The following is a 21,503-nucleotide window of genomic DNA, read 5'->3' on the forward strand; positions in this document are numbered from 1 at the left end:
AATTTGGCAGGGTCCCACGGACTCCTGAGCCTGTGGTACTTTATTGTTTTAACTTGTTTTACTTCTATTCAGTATGCATCGCGCCGTTTCTTGTCTTAGCAGCACACACTTTTATAAACCTTTTGCAGATCTCTTCGGGACTAACTGCAGACGTGGACATGGGGCTAACGACACGATAGAACAACAAATCCCGGCATCCTCTCTTCGTGTCTCTTGGTTTCTTAGCAACGGTATATAAACAATATCTGCCGGTAGCGCCTATTTCCACAACGCTGAACTCCTTTAGGTTTACCCGATGTGATTATTCTTATTTTCAGAGTGCAGAGACACGGGAAGTCCCCTACTCTTTAATGACATGTCGGCCGCTGTCTCTGTCCGTGGCTCCTTCCTGGCAACTCTAACTTCGACTATGTCTCCTGACGATCCGGGGCTGACTCCTTCACCAGGCGAGGTTGAGGATCTCTGGGGAGACAGCGAAACGTCAGATGACTCCAGCACCCTGGAAGAAGAGGAAGAGACCGAGAGAGACGAAGGAGCTCTGGAAGAAAAGGAGGTGAAATTAAATATTTGCGCAACGTCTTTTATTGGCCTCCGCTTTATAGCGCCTTTGGAGAAGGAGCTGTCAGAAATTGCTAGACAAGCTGTGACTGGCGACTGATGGTAATAAAAAGTCAGCGTGTAATCACTACTGCTGGTTATTTATTTTAATCCATTTAGGGTTATCATGCACACGTTGAAAAATAACACATTTGCCGCGTGTGAGTGTGCCCTCCTATGGATAGCCGATCCAGGATTGGTCCCTGACCAGCAAACAATACTACAATAAAATGGACGAACATTTCAGAGGACAAGGAAAGCGTTTCCCAACTGAATCTAAAAACGTTCTCATTCTTATGCCAATATAGCACGACAGTCCGCTTCGAAACTATAAACGAAATTGTGTTTTATGAAGAATTATAAAGGCATTCCACATGGCGATTTCCCTAGTGTGGCAAGTGACAATATGAAATTTGGATAAACCTGATTTTCCTATATTTCTTTCTACCAAAGAATGCGTTTAAAAAGATTAGCTCAAATACTGATGTCTTTTTATATTTTCAAAAGCATAAAGTATCCTATATGATATTAAACTGTTACAGAAAAAGTTTAAGAACTGGACACTCAGACATAGGCCAGTTACAAAGACAATTGTTTGTACATGTAGCTGTTAAGATGCTTATAAACAGAGAAACGCAGATACAGTACATGGAATAAATTACCAAGCAGTAGATAACCGCAGTAGTACTATGGGGAGAAATAAAACTCGACTTTATGCTTTTTCGGTGTAATCGGTAAATCAGATTGATGAATTTTGTCGGGCTGAATGGTCTGTTCACGTTTAAATTGTTAAAATGTTCTCAAGTTACGCACATCAAGGCATATTTCTGGGGGTCTGTTTGTGGACGTATTCGAAAATCTTTCATAATCCATCTTCATTTTATATTAGCCTTTCCTAGAGACACGCTTTAATTCTTGATAATCATGCAAATTAATTTCTTTTTCTTGCTCTAAGCTCGATGTTTAATTTTTCAGTGTGAAGAATGTTATATGTGTTGAGTCCTGGGAGGTAGAGGATTTGTTTATGTAACATCTCTGAGTTTCAGTAACACCTAAATTTCCCCTTGCGGATCAGTAAAGTTCAAATTTAAAATTTAGAAGAAAAAAAAGCAAAGCAAGAAATGCAATCTCATGCCAAAAATGTTGATTGAAGTTCCATCTTCCTAGTCATTTGTGTATGGTGCAATTCATCCATTGTTTAATTTTCTTCTCTTTTTCTTTTTCTTGGTTAGTATTGCAGGGTGCACATCATATGTTGCTGGAAAAATAAAGAAAAGTCCATTTAATTACTGCGTTTATGACATAAAACTTTGGGTGTTTTGAAGAATGTTCAGTGACTGGAGTAACTTCTCTTACAAATGGTATTTAGTTAAGATAAATGAAGACAGAGTATTGAAATAAACAAATAAAATGCAGTCATAACACATTTTCAAAATTCTAATTTCAACATTTCTTTTCAAACTTGGTATAACTGAAACTATATATGCCAATGTAATATATAAAATAAGGAGATCTAAGGGTGGAATGCTCTACCACAGCTCCAGATTCTTGTGTTAAATACCACTCTGACACCCACATTTTGAGACACACACATTCATTTCTGTATCCACAAGGGTTTTCCCCAAATATTCATTTTCTTGCCTCTTCCCAAGAGCATCCAAGTTAGCCTGAAAGTCATCCATTCAGAGTTGGTTCCTGCTATGCATCTGACATTGTCATTGCTTCTAATAAACCTGCATTGGTATTGTATATGCAGGGTTTAAAAAATGAATGTCTAATTTCTTTCATCTTTAAATATGATTTAGTTTTTTGTATAGGGAAAATATAGTTCTCCTCTACAAAAGAGTGAATGAAATCCTTAAAACCTGTCATATAAAAAGAGCCTTGAGATTAACACTTATGTTAACAACATATCTCTAGACAGTAAGCAATAAGTACTACAAAAATCATTGGCGGTGGGCTACATAACAATATTGAAAAACTGCAGAGGCCATATGAAATATTTTTGTGTTTATATGTTTATCATTCTTTTCAATCAGAATATAAGATTTACCTGTTAAGAGTTTAATCAAATTATAAAGGTAGTGAATACAATTACTTTTAGATACTCTTTAAAGTACTATTGCCTCACGGATCCAGATGAGTCTTTTTCAGTCTCAGCCATAGCATTGTCTGACAGATCATGTCTGTGTGGGTTTTCTTGTATGTGCTTTGCATTTTCTTATATAAACTAAGGATATGAAATTCATGTTACCCATTGACTTTAAACTGGCCCTGTATGAGTTACTTTTGATGCCCTGCAATAATGTTCAGGGCTGGCTCCAAGCTTGTGACCCTGAACTGGTTAACCAGGTTTGATTTTTTTTTTCTTTTTCTTAGCTTCATCCATCGTCACTAAATTTCATTTGTTAGAGAAGCAACTCCAGTCTTGTACTATATCAAAGCTATGTTGGCTATACTGCTCACATGTTTATTTCCCTATTTGCTTCCTGTTTTATCTTTTCAGGATGATCTGGTGCTAACAGATGATATCGTCTACAAAGGTCTTTCTTATCTTGGTCGCACTGCTACTGGCATCGAACAAGCTTATCTGCATTTGTGTTTATGCGTGAGTCATTCCTATCTTTGAGCTGGATTTGTATAATGTAAATTATATCATAATGGGTTTCCACTTATCTTGATCTGTATTTTTTGTTAACAGGCACACAAGTTGAGGGATATAGACGTTTTAAATGAATATGTCCATTTACAGAAACTGGACATTTCCTACAATAAAATCAAAGGTAATACCTTCTTTTTTATTCTTTATTATATTCATGTCCATTTTCATAAAACAATGTGCTGCTATGCAAAATGTTTTCTAATGAGTGCTGTGCAGAATTTATTATATGTTCACTTAAAGGCAAATATAGATCAAACAGTGGTTTGTATTTTGTGCCTCTGTACAATTAGATACTGTTCTGAAGATCTTGTTTAGAACTTTAGGACAATCTAGACAAGACCAGGCCATTCAGCCCATTTCACTGTACTAATTCCCTTCATAATTTTAAACATTTTAATCATGTCTCCCCATAATCTTCTGTTGCTTCAACTGAAAATGCTCAGGTCTTTCAACCTCTCCTCATATTTCATCTTCTTTAGCCCTGGAATCAGCCTAGCCACTCATCTCTGGACATTTCCTAGTGCTGCTATGTCGTTTTTGTAGCTTGCTGACCAAAACTGTACATGGTACACCAGATAAGGCTTCACCAGTGCATTATAAAGGTTGAGCTTAACCTTCTTGGACTTGTACTCAACACATCATGCAATATCTCTTATATATATTTCTCTTCTGGTTCGTCCTGCTTCCTCTTCAAAAGCGGTCCCGCCCACACACAGCCGACACGGCATTTCTCGATTCCTATTCTTGCTCTTCCAAACCCTTCACCATGCTGCCTGAGGCCTCTCATACACCCCCACGCCACTTTTCTCGATTCCTATTCCTCCTTCGGACTACCACGTTCCCCGCTCCTCTCTCATGACCCCATTGGTGTCACATCACTGCCCTATGTCTAGCCTGACCGCGTGACCTTTCACTTCAGCCATCTGTGCGCCTGGGAGTCTTTTCCGTAGCCTGCTACAGGAAGGTACTCTGTCGACCATTGACATTGGTTTCGCACCTTGCTATTCGTTTTGCTCGTTCCTATTTTCATTATACTACGACGGTTGTTTCCTAAGCCTTTGTTATAAAATGAACGACAGTATCCCTAATTTCTGCCAAATACTGCCTGTTATCTTCCATGGTTCTCAAGCCTCACCGTTGCCTCTTCCATCAACAAACACAGGCTGTGGAACGAAATGAAAATCCTAAAACTCACAAAAAATATGAGAGCTCTCGAAAGTGAAACTCAATTTGTTCAATGGCTTCTTCAAGTTCGGGAAGGTAAAACTAGAGACACGGCAAAACTACCTTCTCAATGCTTACCACAACAACAAGACCCAGTTGCTCAACTTTACAGTGATATTAATTTCTCAACTGTGACTCCTCAAGAACTTGCTACAAGACCAATACTGAGCGTTACAAATGACGATTCTCTACATATTAACAACAAAGTTCTTGATCTTATACAGGGTGAAAAAGTGACCTTCAAGAGTGTAGGTACAGTAGTCAATGACAATCCTAATGATCAAGTAACGTACCCACTGGAGTTTTTACACACCCTCACACCAACTGGCATGCCTCCCCATATCCATCATCAGAAGGTGGGAGCTGTAGTTATGCACTTCCGAAATATTATGCCATCAAAAGATCTTTGCAATGGAGCAAGACTCATCGTTACCCAAATACATACAAATATTATTGAGTGCAAACTGACTGAAAAATTCTGAAACAATCTTCATTCCCAGAATCTCTCTCCTTCCTTCCGACACCAATCTCCCTTTTAAATTTAAACGCACACTATTCCCACTCAGACTCGCCTTCTCCATAACTATCAACAAGTCCCAAGGACAAACGTTTGTAAAGATTTGCATTAATCTACAACAACAAGTCTTCAGCCACGGTCAGTTGTACGTGGCTTTTTCTAGGGTTAGATCTTTCGACTCATTATCTGTCGTCTCCACCAAAACACCTATTCACAACTCCGTCTTTCAAGAAGTATTTATTTCTTCTTGATTCCTGAATTCCTTTCTCACCGTTTTCCGTTCCTACTCTTACACCGCCATATGGTACGACGGGCGTCGGCTAGTAACTTAATATTCTGTTAGCCTTTTTAATCGCTTCTGAACACTGTCAACTCCACTATGACTCCTAAATCCTTCTCATTAGGTGTACTTTCGATTTTCTGACCTCTCATTGTGTTTTCAGACCTAACATTTCTACTTCCTACGTGTAATACTTTACATTTACTTATGTTAAGTTTCATCTGCACAAGCCTGTATGCTGTCCATGTCTATCTGTAATGATTCAACAGATTCTAGATTATCTACCAATCCACATAGCTTGGTATCATCTGCAAACTTAACCAGCTTATTACTTTATATTCCTCTCCAAATCGTTTATATAATTTAAAAATAGCAGCGGCCCTACCACTGACCCCTGTGGAACACCACTGTTAACATCAACCAATTATGATAAGGTTCCTCGCACCATCACCCTCTGCTTCCTGTCTGAGCCAATTTTGTGCTCATCTACACACCACACCCTGAATTCCCACTTCTTTTAGTTTGATGCCCAACCTCTCATGTGGCACCTTATCAAATGCTTTCTGAAAGTCAAGATAAATAATATCGTATGCTTCACTTTGATCGTTTCCTTTTGTTGCTTCCTCATAGAATTCAAGCATGTTGGTTAAACATGGCCTCCCTCTTCTAAAGCCATGCTGACTGTTCAGAATAATTCCTGTCCTTGCCAGGTGTTACAATATCTTATCCTTAATAATTCCTTCCATTAATTTAACTATGATGCAAATTAAGCTTACTGGCCTACAGTTACCTGGATCTGCCCGGTCACCCTTTTATATAATGGGATAATATATGTCATTTTCTAGTCTTCCGAATTTCTCCAGTGCACAGTGACTTGCCAAAAATAAGAACTCAAGTGTAAATATCTTCTTGTCCTAGTGATTTGTTTGATTTCAGACAATTTAATCTAAGCAGTACTTCTCCCACCACAATTTCAAAATCCCTCAGTACCTCCTTAATAGTCCCTTTTACCATTGGGAGGTTATCTACTTCCTCACTTGTGAAGACCTCAAAAAAATTCAAGTTTAAAGCATCTGCTATTTCACTGTCTGTATTTTTAAATTCCCCTTTACTATTCCTGAAGCACTTTACCTCTTCTTTGTCTGTTCTTTTACTACTAAAATACTGAAAGAATCTCTTTGGGCCATCTTTCATCTTATCTATTATCTATATTCCTCTCTGACCTTATAAATATCCTTCTTAAGTGGAACCCCGCTGTAACAAAATTCATGCGACCATAAAAATATTTCATTATAACAAATATGTATACTGTTGTGACTGGGGTTACCGGCAATTTGCCATTTCTAATGGCAGCGGCGCAAGGACAGCTCCGTAGCTGCTGTTCCTTGTCTGGTGAGCAGTAAACCTAGGGCAAAATAATTGGTTGGCCTGTGCAGAATCAGGCTTACAATGTTACGTGCTTCTCACACCTTTTCTTCCTCACACTCTCTTGGTCTGCCACAGTGGCAATTCTGAGCCGCTGGTGTTCTAATCTGAAGATGGGAGCTAAAGCAGGACGATTGCCTCTGTGTTGTGGCTCCTGTCTTGTGTTCTTGAGTCCTATTTTGAATGATGCCTTGAGACTGTATTTGTCTTCATTATGCAGTAATAAAGCATCCTGTCTGTTGTGCAGCTCTGTGACCCAAGCTTGACAATACCTGAATAAAAAAACAGCACTTCTTCAACTGCAAAAAATATTTTATTTGAAAACAAGACATTAGATGTTTTTTTTTTTTTCAGCTTATACTGTCACCATTTCCCACTTTTTTTGTTCAAAATTTTGTTTTGTTCAGTATTTTCAAAAAACTTTGTGAAGCACTATGAAATTTGAACAGTACAGTATCTGTACACAACACAACTACCCACACGGATGCTCATTGGAGCACTGTCTCAGATTTCGTCTATGCCTGCATGATGTCACGCCTACACTCCTGCCGACTGCCAGAGTCCAGAAATTTCACAACAGACTGTCACTTTCTTTTGGTCTAACAAGAAAGAGACAGCCTTTTGCAGAGTTCCCGAGACTTGGCAAAAGTGTGGCCACGGCATTGTTATCTTTGGTGGCCACTTTCGGTTGAAAAAATGTTCATTATACTGAAATTTACAATTAAACATGATGTTGTATGAACGTTTGTCCGTGCCATCAAAAAGTATTAATTATTCTGAAAATGTAATTACTTTGGTATTCGCTGTAAGAGGATTTAACCTGTATAATGCTTTCAGTACTTCATAACATTGGGTCATCTAGAAGATAACTGTTAAGAAATTTGATTTAATTTCCAGGATGATGTAGAAGGAATACCAGTGTGAGTGAGAATGAGAGAGAACACTTTATAAAATATTGCTGTAATATTTTTTTGTGTAGAGAAAAAATAAGGGAGCTCCAGAGTGACAAGTTTTCAATCTACTTTAGAAATTTGAATCAGTACAGACTTTTAATGTGTGTTTCCATATTTTAATTAACAGTTTTTTCATAAGATATTTAGTCAAAAAGAAAACATTAAACATCAGGGATGCAGAAATCAGGAATTAATCAAAAACTGCAGGTAACTTTGATCCAGACCATGCCATGTGTGAAATGAATTTTGTTTGTATAATATGCAATGCATATTTGGTGATCTCAGCACTCTGCTCTAATGAAAAATTTCAAAGACATGGCTATCTGATTTTGACAGCATGATTATTCTGGATGTGTGAGGACTGTGTTGTGTCTCATTATATACATTAGTAAAATGGGTGAGTAAATGTCAAATGCAAAAGAGCAGTAATTATTTAGATTTAAGGTGGATGTTTTCTGTGGACCATGACTTGCACAGAAGTCAACAAGGTGAATCGATTGTATATTTATAAAAGCAGCTTGTCATAAAAAACTTGTAAGAAGTGAGAATGTGCTTTGCAATATGAATGTGCAAGCAATGTGATAATAAGTGGTCTCGGCCTACTCCCTTGAATGAAAAATATCAGTGGGTATAGCAAGCAAGGCAAAAATATGTATAAATCTGCCAGTACAGAATACTAAATATATATGGACTTTAAGCTGCCTCCTGAGTTTCACTAGTAAGGTTGATGAATGATTATAAAGCACAATGCTCAGGCGACAAGGTGACTGACTGATTAATTTGAAATCCAATACCTTTGGAGCCTACCAAGGTTAATTGATTGTATTTTTATAAATGTTATCTGTCATAAAAAAGTAGCAAGTGCTCAAAATGTACTGTGTCATAAGAATGTATAAGCAATGTGGCAATGGATGGCCACTTACAAAAATCAATATACATAAAATATATTTGAGTGGTTGGCAAGAGTATAAAGTTACACAGCAAAACAGAACAAACTTTAAGGTGGAGAACAGGAAAGAACTACTTCATACAGTCCTATATATTAATTTAGAACAGTAGACAAGTTCAAATATAGCTAATAATCAGGCAGATGACAAGGTAAAGAGCAGAGGGGCAAAACGCCATAGCAGTGCATTGTGAAGAGATGGGTTTTCAAACAGTGCTTGGATCTTAGTAGACTGGGAGCAGGTTAGAAGGTAATGGAAATCCCTTTTGTCTTTTTGGCAGCAAGACCAGCATAGATTTTACATCTTAATTTGAAGGAGATGGACAATTAGTAGGCAGGTCAAAGTAAACTGGAAACAACATGTAGGTCAGGACAACACTTTGGAACTGGTCTGTATTGACTCTAGGAAGCCATTAGAGTTTGTAGTTCAGATGGAAAGTGTGAGTGATGTGAGAAAGTGAATACATCAGTTGGGCAGTAGCATTCCCAATAAAATGGAGAAGTCGGGTAGAAGTAGCTGGGAGGTATGCTGGAAGACACTTGCAAGGTTGCAACCTAGAGTTAAGAAAGGGCTAAAAAAGAAGGCAGAAATATGGACAGATACCAGAGTTGGAAGAAAATGAAATTTATAGAAGAACTGTGCATTGCCTGCACAGATTTAAGTGTAGAGAGGGAGAACGAAGAGGGCCTATGTTGTGAATCTTAATTTGTGGTACACTGGATCTGACTTTGCTTGCTTTTGTTCATTTTTGTTATATTTTTTATGGTTAACATTTTTTTTTTTTTACTTTTTTTTTGTGGCATCATTGTGATGCAAAGTTGTAATTGGTTTCCTCCACAGGCATTTTCAGGTTGCAGTCATACTGTTATTGACAATTTGCTGTCACATATTTTGACAGTATTAACTGTGTATGATGTATTTACACGGACGGTTTTTAAAATGGCAATGCAGTATTGCAGGAGTCCAAGTATTAAATTAACAGTCGAATCTAAATCTTCTCATCATGTAGTTATCTAGGGAAGAGATATTATGTTGTCAAGAATTTGTGCTTTGAACTTTGATCTTGCCTTTTGTTTTTACATCCGGAACTTTTATATTGATTAATGCACTGACCTTTAGGGTCTGTACTTATTCCATTTTATTCTTACAATTCCTATGCTTCAGTCCTTGATTTGCCTGCATTTCCCGCTTCATAATTATTTTTTCTGCCCTTTTGGATGAGCATTCCACTGTGCTTACAACAAACTGCAGTTATTTTCTGAAGAAAGGACAGTGATTAATGCATGAAACACAAAGCAGCTAATATGGACTAATATATATTAGTGTTACCCTCAGCCTGTGATTGAATTTTTGTTCAAAGAAGAGGTAAGCAAGGATTGATTAACGCATACAAAGTCTACGTAATATATGAGAAAGCTAAAGATAGTAGAGATAGATTTAGATTGACCAGAGTTAGTCTGCTGCTGTTAGGAGAACAGTTTCAATGCTGTGACCACTGTGGAAGACAATTTGTAGAGGATCTTGAAAACTGTTGTACAAATGAGACAAGGACATTTGGTCAATAAATATGTGGTCTATTGTGATTGATAGAAGATGCAGAAGTAAAACTGGATTGTAATTCATAATGGCCTTAGAAATAAAAGTGGTGTTTTGGAAACTGTGGTTTCTTGAGCCTTTTTGATATATGAATGAAAGGCATTGAACTGGCAAACATTAAAAAAATGAAAATGAATTTACAGAACTAAGTTTGCTTATAGCTATTTCAGAATATCTGTGGTAATGAGGTAGTGAGTGCAAATGATATTAATGTCAGTATGGGATAGAAGGTGCAAGGAGAAAAGCCAGTTAAGTGGCAGAGTGCAAAATCCAGAAGTAGTCTTGAACTGATTCTGGATTTCAGCAATTTGAGTTGTAGGGCAAAGTTGTAAGAAATGAATGAAAGGGCAAGAGTGGTAGGAAAGAATTAGCCCATTGCTTTCAATGAAAAGTAAAAATGGCCTGAGCTAGTGAAGCAACAGATGGTTTCATTTGAAATCTATAAGCTTGAGGACCTACTTTTAGCTTTATGTAATTAGATATTTGTTTTCTTTATCTTAAAAAAAGCATGTAACAATCGCCCGATACGGGAACGCGATTACTACACTTCACCACCCGAGAGGGAAGTGGATGATATTCGAAAGATAAAATAGCATTAATATATTTGATCCTCGACCGCTCTGACAAAAAATCAGAAGGAAGTGGGACTGGTAAATATATTGAAATCCAATTAATACATTTACTTGCCCGGTGCCTGAGTGTTCATTTGTGAACCCCTTTCCCCAGATGCCCTCCCCAGCGGCCAAATCTTAACCTCCGGTTTGACACAGACATAAAGAGAAAAAAAAGAACTGATCTCAGAGAAAACAAAAAGAAAGATTTAACGTAGTCCATAAACACAGTGAAGAAGCCTGCAGTACAGTTCCTATTGTAGGATGGAGTGAGAAAAACAAAAACAGTCCTCTGGCGAAAACGGCTTCCCGGCTGGCTATCCCAAAGAAACTCAATCACAAGTCTGACTGACCAAACAGGAGCACCCAGAGAACACCAGCCCCTGGCCATTTCTCGGGGATTCGTCACACTGATTCAAGCTTCAGGGTGTCCAACCACAAATAGCAGACATCCCTGGGTGAAGTCTGATCCTGACGATTCTTAAGGCGCAGATAGTCGCCTCCTTGCCTTCTGCCTTTTCCTTTTTTCCTCCACTCCTTGATCCGCCATTCCCCTTAAAAAGAAAAGTTTTCCGCCGAAACATCCTTTCCTTGCTTGGATGTTATAGTAACATGACTCTGGCAACTGGCAGCTCCACAAAAGTGCCTGAAGGGCTATTCATAGACACCCTCCCAGCCACCTTATAAAGTGAGGGACAGTCCAGAAGGCCAACCCGCCTGACAAGTTATGTACCCTTGCTACAACTAGTCGTCTATTAACATGACTTATTTTTTGCTAGCAAATTGTATTGTAGTATTCCAAAGTAAAATTTATTTTATGCTTTATATTCATCACCTTAATATTACTATTTTTTTATCTTCCCAAGAGTTTTACAAAATGAAGAACAGAGAAAGCAAGATAGTGCTCTGCACATTTTCATTTTAATGAAATTTGAAAAATATGTTATAAAAGTGTTACATAACATAACATGTCTTCAAAAGTGGGTATCACAACAAAGAGTGAGTCTTTGGCAGCAAACAGGATGTTCACAACAGAGGACACTTATTGCCAGAAGTACGATAGACTTTTATATTTACTGATCTCAAATAAAAGTGCGCTTAAATGGAAATGCTGGTTACAATTCACACTGAATCTGAGAAGAAATACAGGATAGAAAGTGCTGTGCAGTAGGCCAAGATGTTGACATAACACCAAAGAACTATAATAGTGCATCAGTGTAAGTGAACAAATGCAGAGATTTTGTAATGAAACTCTACCTAAAATTGTCTGTGTTGTATTCATGTTTCTTGAGTAATTATTACAAAGAATATTCAAAACAGTGAAAGGAGATGGTCTCATAAACAATGCATGTTTATCTCTTGTTATGTACAGTATGATACGTGCAGCAATGTACTTTTTAGCTGGATACCTGTTAACATTGTCCAGAGTTTTGTGGCATAAATTAGTTTTCATATTACCCTAATTCTTTTTTACAATTGCAAAATCTCATTTTCTGAATTCATTTAGTCCAATACAGCGTGACAGGGAAGTGAATCTGTCCTGGCACCCTCAAGTTTAATTCCCTGAATGAGAAATTAGAAGGCTACAGGACACAATTATTCACACCCTCATTCTCATACATAGCAGAGACATCCATCAAAATAACACTTTGTTGGGGTCAGTAGAGTTTTTGGAATAAATATTCTGATGGACAACACATACCTCCCTGAGAGATGCTGTCAGAAGGGGTAGAGCCATTCTGAGAAGGTGTGTGAGTGAGTGAGAGAAAGAGAGAGAGAGAATCAAGCACTTACAAGACCCTCTGCTTAAATGCATTGGCCTTGGTTTGTGCCAGCTGGTGAGTCTCAGAAAGGATCCTGGCTTGGATTGACTCATGTAATAGGGGAAAGTGAGTGCAGATGGTGTTTTCTCTAATCCCAAATTAGCAGTGTGAAGTGGAGTTGATGGTGTTAACGTGTAGGCAGTGGCCTGAGAAAAGATCATTGGAGCTGCATGGAAAGAACCATTGAAAATTAGTACTGCATTGGTAGAGGAAGAAGACAACCTTCAGTAAACCTCACGTAAGGGAATGATTAGGAAAAACAATTAACACAAAATGAAGATCTATCAACATTATTATTTTGTCATACAATCAGTGAAGGACAATGTTATAATATAACTTAACATCAATATCAAATACTCAATACCAAAATAAGAAATTTAAATAAAATATTCATAAATTTTTGCTTAGGTGCTACATCCTGTTATATGTAAGTAATCTACATGATTCTTGATGACAACTATTCAAAACTATTGCGATGTGCAAGTCCATGTTCAATCAATGAGTTGGTTTAAAGGACTCTAGACTTGAAACCCCCTAGTGGAACTGAAAAGTTCAAGTTGCACATGCTCACACATGAGAAAAGCTATGCCTAGAGCACTGAAGGATCAAAAGGTCTGCCCAAACAATCCAGAAACAGGCACAAAGAAAGTTTCATATATTTCAACCAAAAAATATTTTCTTTGATAGGAAATTTTACTGAGCATAAAATTGAAATTTGGAAAAAAATGAATTGACTGTCGAACTGAGTTTGATATCAACATGTTAATTTTGTTTTAATTATTGAGGTGAGTTTACTATGCTCCATCTGTTTTGAGATAGGGGCAGAGCCCCTCCACCCTTAAAGCAGAGACTCCACTTGTTGGGATATTGTTGGAAAATGGAGAACTTGGTGAAAAACTCTATGGACTAAGGGACAGCTTGCTTACTGTAGTCAGATGGTAGCCAGGCCAAAAGTTAAACTCAGTACAGCAAAACCATCCACTAAGCCATAGTGCACCCATATCACAAAATTGTCAGGATTAGATGGCCATAACAGAATTCAGATTTAGGTTAATATGCATCTGATCAGACAACAAAGACAGAGAAAGAGCAAGTGAAGAGATTAATCTACAAATTGATCACTGCGTGATAAAGTTTTAAGCAGTACAGTGGAACCTCGGTCACGAACTTCTCGGACCACGTACAAATCGGGTTACGACCAAAAAGTTCACCAAACTTTTGCATCTGTTCACGACCACACACTCGGGTGACGAACAAGCCAGTTTCCCTTCCGGTTCATACGCACCGATGATTTCGGCACATGTTCAGTCTCTCCCTGTGCATTCAATGTGAACTCTTTATGCTCTATTTCGTTTCCCTTCCGGTTCGTATGCGCCGGTGATTTTCACACGTGTTCAGTCTCTCCCTGTACAGTACATTATTCTCGGTCAGACGTGCATCGCGCAGGGGGACTATGTGGTATAGCGGGTCCACAGCTCATGTCGAGAGGCCAGTTTTAAATAAATAATTGCCACGCTTGCAGCTTAGTGAGGGGGCGTGGTGGATGAGTGGCTGAAGCAGTTCCAGGGGAATTCGTGGTGTAGGCATGTCTCACCTAAGTGAGAAATGCCACGTCCTCTTCATAAATAGAAGCGCGAGGCGGCTAAAAGGAGGAAAAAGAAAAGAAAGACAGAGGTTGCGGAGTGAGAAAGTAAGCAGGAAGCAGTTTGGAAAGAACCGGTGTGAGCGAGCGAACGCATGCTTGCAGGCAGGCAGCTGGACAGTGAGTCCAAGCAGAGGTGTTTGGCCGACACTCGGTGGGGCAGAAGGAAGCGGTCGCTGAGTGATCAAGGAGCTGGAGTGACCAGAAGTAGGACGACTGGCCGCGTAAGGCCGAGAAGGCAACGGGAGTCGTGAGGCTTGGGTGGTGAATTCCCTTACGTGGACGTCCTGGTCGCCAGGGAAGCCAAGTCTCGGTCTGGAGAGTGTGCGACCAAAGCCTGGGATCGGGAGGCCTCCAGACCAGAAGGAAGAAGGAAGGACAGCTGCAGGTAAATTGGCTCCCCTGTTGCAAGCCTGGATAGGGAGAAGCAGGGGGGACACCAGTTAAAGAATGCACCAGGCTTGTTTTTAAAGACACTGCTTCCAGCATTGTTTTAACCTCGTTGTATTTAATGAAGACTTTTTTCTATTGGATTTTAACCTCCACTTCACTTCTGTTTTTATGGGATTATTTATTGAAAGATTCTGCACTGCACTTTATTTAATTTGGACTTTGTTTTTGATTGTTGTTTTGTTGATTTTCATAAAAGCACTTGGCACTTTTTGCACCATCCCCTTGCTCCATTGTAGTGACTCACTGTCATGCTCATTGGTAACATTACCGACGGTGACGGGTTTATGGGCTCCCGGAAGCAAGATGGGAGCATGCAGCGAACCCGCATCGTCACAGACTTTACCTTAAAACTGTAATCTCCTCTCCACCCAGTTCCTCCTCACTTCCTTCATGCCAGAACTCGGCTCATGCAAGGTTAGTTTTCTTGGTTTATGGTTAGTTTTTGTATAAATTAAGGATTTTTCAAATGTTCATTTTTTTTCCTTGTGCTTAAATCTCATTTAAAAAAAAGTGTTTACAGTGAGCGGTTCATAAGGCTGTAGCGTGAACTCTTGCAATGTTAGTTTTCTTTGTTCTCAGTGTTATTCAATGTTTTTACATTTAGTTTACTATTACACTGTGCATTCTATGGTATAATTAACTATTTTTGTGCTTAAAAATCTTTAAAAAATATATTTACATACAGCTCGTACGATCCGGAACGGATTAATTGTATTTACATACAATCCTATGGGGGAAATTACTTCGGGTCACGACCAAATTGGGTTGTGACCAGAGTTTTGGAACGAATTATGGTCGTGACCCGAGGTTCCACTGTATTTGGAAATACACAAACATGTTCCAAAAAAAAATTATTTTTGATAAGTAGACTAAAGAAATGAAAAATGTAGAAGGTCACATAGTTTTCTGAATGAGAAAACACAAACATTCAAATTAAAAATAATAATTCCATTTTAGAGAAATGATGATTCATCCTCAAAACAAATACTGTATATCCTGAAAAAAATGGAAGCACAAAAGAAACTGATTTAAATGAATGAACATACAGGGTCAGCTCAATAGTAGATGGCACCCCTAGGCAGTGGTGGGTGAAAGATCCTCTGATTTGCAAGTGAGGTTGAAGAATTTACCCCTTAAAGAACAATACACACTTGCAGCCGCGATGGAAGTGGAAGAGCCAGGGGATATGAGTCTCCTTTGGAAATTGAGGTATTCTACACACCAAACTCCATCTCCATTCCCTAGGTCATGGCGCCTGTATGACCAGTGTCTATGCATAGTGCTGACTGCGTAAACATATTATAAAAAAAGATTTTTATAATATGTTTATAAAATACAGCAAATTAAAATTGATCTAATAAATGGCATTCAGGAGGTAGTGATCAAAAACATCATGCAAAAGTTTAAGAGAAATACTGCAAATGGAGAGTGAATAAATAAATGCAACTCAGGAAGACTTTGACAATCTTGGAAACCAGGTATAAACTACTGTATTATAAACTGTTTGATATGGACAATTCAGTGTTCCTCCACATGAGTAATCTACTCTGAAAATTATTTAGAATTCTATGAGACTACAATAATTTGTTAGGTAGCAGTATAGATTATTAAGTAGAAGTTGTTGAATACATATTCAGTAATTTTAGGCTTTGTTTTATGAGATCAAATTTAGAATGTTGTGTGCAATACCATTCACCATATTATAAAAAGTAGCAGAAGAATCATAACAACAACAAAATGTACTCCTTGAATAAAGGAAATCTGACAGGCAAAGGAAAGGGAAAGCTACATGGGAACAAAATTCTGAAAGGCAGTTGATCCATCTGAATTATCTAAACTAAAGAGTGAAACATATTCTCGGTGACAGTGATGGAGGTCAGGCAAAAATGCATTTATAACCGAAACTAATAAGATAAAAGTCACAGAAATCTACTCCAATTAATTATGTAGGTGAATTTAATGACCTTCAAAACATGGCTTTCTTAATTTGTGGAAGATGTTAGCTTCTGGCCAACCAAATGCAGTAAAAGGAGTTCCTGTTCAAATTTCAGGAACTCCCTGCCTCTTTGTTATAGGTTCTTAGTCCCTCATTTATTTTTCATTGTCGCATAATGCCACTGCAAAAACGTACCTTCCTTTACAGTAAATAAAGTGCATAAGGTACAAAAAAATGACACTATTTACAATATAACCATATTTTAAAGACATATCTTAAGAAAAATAAAGGCCAGAAAGAATAAACTCTGTGAGCAATGATGTGATACATAGAAGTAAGTAAATAAGGTAATTGATTGTTAAGTTTTATAAATGACTGTATGGAGTACGAGTCAAAAGAGATTATGCTTGCACTGACACAATTCACTGCAGGCCACATCTACTGTGTATATTACTATGTGCATTTTTCAGGATTATTCTACCAGAAGGACATAATTGTTCCAGACAGAACTCTATTATTCTGCTAGACAGAACAACTACTATTCCTTTTCTAGGCAAAAAGAAAATGGATTCTGTAAAAATACTAAAACAGTTCATTCTTTTCATCTTAGGCAAATGATGATATAACAGAATGTTTAAAATTATGAAGGTGGTAAATAATGCTTAGGCTAGCTGCTATTGTAAATCAGGTCTTCAAGAAGAACATAGAGCATAGCTGGGAGCACATTGGTTAAACCTAAATTTTACAATTTACAATTTTACAATTTCGCTTCGATCGACCACCCCCGGGTTTGGCTAACTGGATATACAATTTAAAGAGATTGTCATTTTCATGGGAATTATTACATATCGGCGGCACGGTGGCGCAGTGGGTAGCGCTGCTGCCTCGCAGTTGGGTGATCTGGGGACCTGGGTTCGATTCCCGGGTCCTCCCTGCGTGGAGTTTGCATGTTCTCCCCGTGTCTGCGTGGGTTTCCTCCGGGCGCTCCGGTTTCCTCCCACAGTCCAAAGACATGCAGTTTAAGTGGATTGGCGATTCTAAATTGGCCCTAGTGTGTGCTTGGTGTGTGGGTGTGTTTGTGTGTGTCCTGCGGTGGGTTGGCACCCTGCCCAGGATTGTTTCCTGCCTTGTGCCCTGTGTTGGCTGGGATTGGCTCCAGCAGACCCCCGTGACCCTGTGTTCGGATTCAGCGGGTTGGAAAATGGATGGATGGATGGATGGATTATTACATATCCATTATTTTCACTTTTACTTGAAAACTTTTGTAAAAACAATATTTGTCCTTTATTTCCGGCCCCGGGCGTGGTTAAATCTCTTTCTTGCGAAACGTATAACGTTGTGAACGCACGCTAAGGAGATGCCGTCGGATCACCTGCTGTCTTTCTGCTGCTGCTGGTGAGCTGCGTGTTTTGCTTGTCGCACTGCGCGTTGATCATTTAAAAGCCTGTATAGCAGCTGTCCTTTTGCCACTTCACGTCTCTGCTGCTCACTTTGTGAAGAGGGGGTGGGGAGGGGGGGGCTGAACATACGCTAAGGAGATGTGGTCGGATCATCTGCTGGCTTGCTGCAGCTGCTGCTGGCGAGCTGCGTCTTTTGCTTATCGCTTGTCATTGTTTTAAGAGCTGAGAGCACATGAAGTGTGTCTGCCAAACGCATTCCAACAACTGCTAGGTTAGAGGTCTGTGAACTTGTTTTAAATTGTTTGTAAGTAGGGCGTGACGTGCAAAAGTCATTGTCTCACATTTTCCTTCCTAAGGATGTAATGTCTAGTCTCGCGTGTCATCAAAGTGTCTCTCCGAGATGATCACGTCTTGATCGCTTCGCTCAACCCCCGGAGGCATGCTACGCTCCTGCCACTTCACATCCCTCCCACTCGCATTGTGAACGTAGGGGCTGAACGCACACTAAGGAGATGTGGATGGATCAGCTGCTTGCTTTGTGCTGCTGCTGCCGAGCTGCATGTTCTGCTTGTCGCGTTGCACGTCGATCATTTAAAAGCTTGCCTTGTCTCACTGGACATTAAAGTGTCTTCCGAGAAAATTACGTCTCCTCTCCCTCGTCTCTCTCCCAAGATTTTTTTTTATAATAGTTATTAGATAATAATTTTTCAAAAGGAGAACTGTAGGTGAAACATTAGAATGTTGTCAGGCGCAGCACATTGGTATTTTTTGATGGCTCAATGAGGACTCTGCCTCAGGGCTCTGTTTTTGTTTGTCAAGGTTATTTTATTTTTTATTGATTTTTTTGGTTAAGTTTTTATGATAATTTTTTATTAAGTTAGGTTGTTTTCTATTTTTTATATTAAAGTGTTTTGTTTTTCAAATTATGATGTTATTTAAATGTATTTTAATTCTGTTAGTGGTCTTCCTTGGTCTTTTTATATTGAGCCATAAGGTTAGGACCCCCGATGCTGCAGTTGTGGCCAGGTGGCCTGTTTAAAGAGATGCTTCAAGTCTGTGATGAGACATTTCCTCCTGCTTGTCTCGTTTATTTTTATTTTCACTCTCCATTTTCTTGAGGTTCTCAATTTCTATCTTTAGGCTGTGGATTTTTTTTACTTTCCTGTTATGTCTTGGATGTAGCACTTTGTAAACTCCTTAACCATTTTTTTTAAAACACTTTTTATTTTTGCTTTGAAACTTTGACAAGCTTTGTTGGGCTTTTCTTTTTTTTAACTGTAACATTTTCAAGAATTGTTATTTATATTGATGGAAGGATTATTTTTTTGTTTTGCACCTTTTATTATCTTATGGGCTGTTGAGACAGTACCAACAGAAAACATGTTTGGGATAAGTAGATATTTGTTAATTAGAATCCATTTCCTGCCATCACTAAATCTTTTTAGTACAATGTATTTGTACATGGCAACAAGGATATAAGTAAAAAAACTCTTTGGTCTGAGTTATATTCAGCTGCTTTTCTTAACCTGGATGATACACTAGGGCCAGCATATTCAAATGGGGGCCTACGGGCCACATGCACCCCAGAAGAAACCTCTGAGTGGCTCAGCCTGTTGTCCCATCAGAAACACAAAGAAAAAGTGAGAAAAACACATCTCACAAGCCTTCAGAAATTCCTACAGGAGTACAGAACATGAATGCAAAATTCCACATAGTCTAGCAACGTTCAACCCACAATGCATGCAGCGTGTTATTGTGTGTCTAGAAATGGTAGTAGTAGTCTATGATACTGTGACAAGCTGCTAAATAAAACACACAGGAGCCGCTTCTCCAGGGGTATCTTTAAATTTCTATTTGTTGTGTAGCACTCCTGCCTCACAGTAAGGAGATTATGGGTTTGTGTCCCGTGTCCTCCCTACGCGGAATTTGCAAAGCACTTTGAGTATTAAGAAAACTGCTGTATAAATGTAAAGAATTATTATTATTACCGCTCCTTTTCTGGGTCACGGGGACACCTCCAAAAAAAAAAGGTAGCCTTCTGCTTTTCTGCCTCTTCCTGCTCTTTTTGCCATTCATTCCCCCTCTTATACTAATCCTGTCACTCAGCTCTTTCTAGGAGGCCCTCACAAGGTGCAGTTCCCCCACCACAGCCCATGCAGCAGTGAGAGACATCACAATATCAACATAATAATTCTTTTAATAATTCTTTGCATTTGTATAGTGCTTTTCTCACTACTCAAAGCGCTCAGCAATTGCAGGTTAAGGGCCTTGCTCAAGTGCCCGACAGAGCAGAGTCCCTATTGGCATTTACGGGATTCGTACCGGCAACCTTCTGATTGCCAGTGCAGATCCCTAGCCTCAGAGCCACCACTCCGCCTATAATGTGGGATATGTAAAAAAAGCCATACCTAATCACATGTGGTGATTTAAAACAAACCTATTTTCCCTCAGTGTGCCGCAGACAATGTATTCATGTGTGTTAGTTATTGTTATCACTTATTATGGGCTTGTGCACTGATAGCTTTGATAGTACTGATAGATCTTTGTTATTCTGTTAAGATGAGCCTTTGTCAGATATGACCAAAATGTTTATATTTTTATTTCAAAAGTGGAAAAATAGTATTGCTACTACCTCAGATTCTGTTCAGTTATTGCATTTTTATTGTTTTTTTTTTTTTTGATGTGTCTGTGTCAGATGTGGTCAAATTTAAAAGGGAACCATTGAATAAAAAATTACTTATTTTTCAATACATTCATTTGTGTTTGTTTCAAATTTTTCATTACGTGCTGCTTATCGGCCATTGAAAGTTTCTGGCCCAGCTAAATTTCTTGGTTTAAAATTCTGGCCCAACTGAATTTGTAATTGAATAGCCCTGAACTAGGTTTGAAGATTGTAGAAATTTACTTTAGCTTCATTTTTTTATTTAAATGATAAAAGTCATAGATGTGGTGAGATTGAAACAGCAGCCATTAATGTCAGGAATATGTAAATTTTAAACATTTTTGTTTCTTTTCTATTTATAATTTTACTATTATGACATGTGAAAGGCACTATATAGTGCCTGACCCGGCACAGACTGACGCAGAGGCACGTACTTAAACAAACAGACTTTTATTTTCTCTTCAGCCGTGGGGCACGCCTTCCCCATGTCCCACAGGCCCAACACAGTCCCACAAAGCACTTAACACACCAAAACACTCTTCTCCTTGACCACCACTCCTCCTCTAGCTTAGTCCTCCTCCTCCCGACTCTGGCTCTCGAGTGGTGGTGGCTGGCCCTTTTTATAACCCACCCGGAAGCGTTCCAGGTGCTTGACCACCTGGTCCTAATTGCACTTCCGGGTAGGGCTGCAGATTCCTCCAGCCGGGCTGTTGGAAGCAGACAGCCCCCCCTAGCAGCCACCCCGGGCCCCAACCAAGCTGTGGAGGACTCCATC

General features: G+C 38.9%; 1 protein-coding gene across 1 annotated transcript in view; it reads left to right on the plus strand.

Moving 5' to 3' along the window:
- Positions 1-244: 244 nt before the first annotated feature.
- Positions 245-21,503, plus strand: part of lrguk (leucine-rich repeats and guanylate kinase domain containing) — a 118,995-nt gene continuing 97,736 nt past the window's right edge. Inside the window, 3 exon segments of the mRNA XM_028814408.2 lie at positions 245-553; positions 3,104-3,205; positions 3,299-3,380. Of these exon segments, the coding sequence (XP_028670241.2) occupies positions 356-553; positions 3,104-3,205; positions 3,299-3,380 (382 nt within the window). The 5' untranslated portion in view covers positions 245-355.

The sequence above is a fragment of the Erpetoichthys calabaricus genome, chromosome 1 (assembly GCF_900747795.2).
Source record: "Erpetoichthys calabaricus chromosome 1, fErpCal1.3, whole genome shotgun sequence".
In the NCBI taxonomy this organism is placed as follows: Eukaryota; Metazoa; Chordata; class Cladistia; order Polypteriformes; family Polypteridae; genus Erpetoichthys; species Erpetoichthys calabaricus.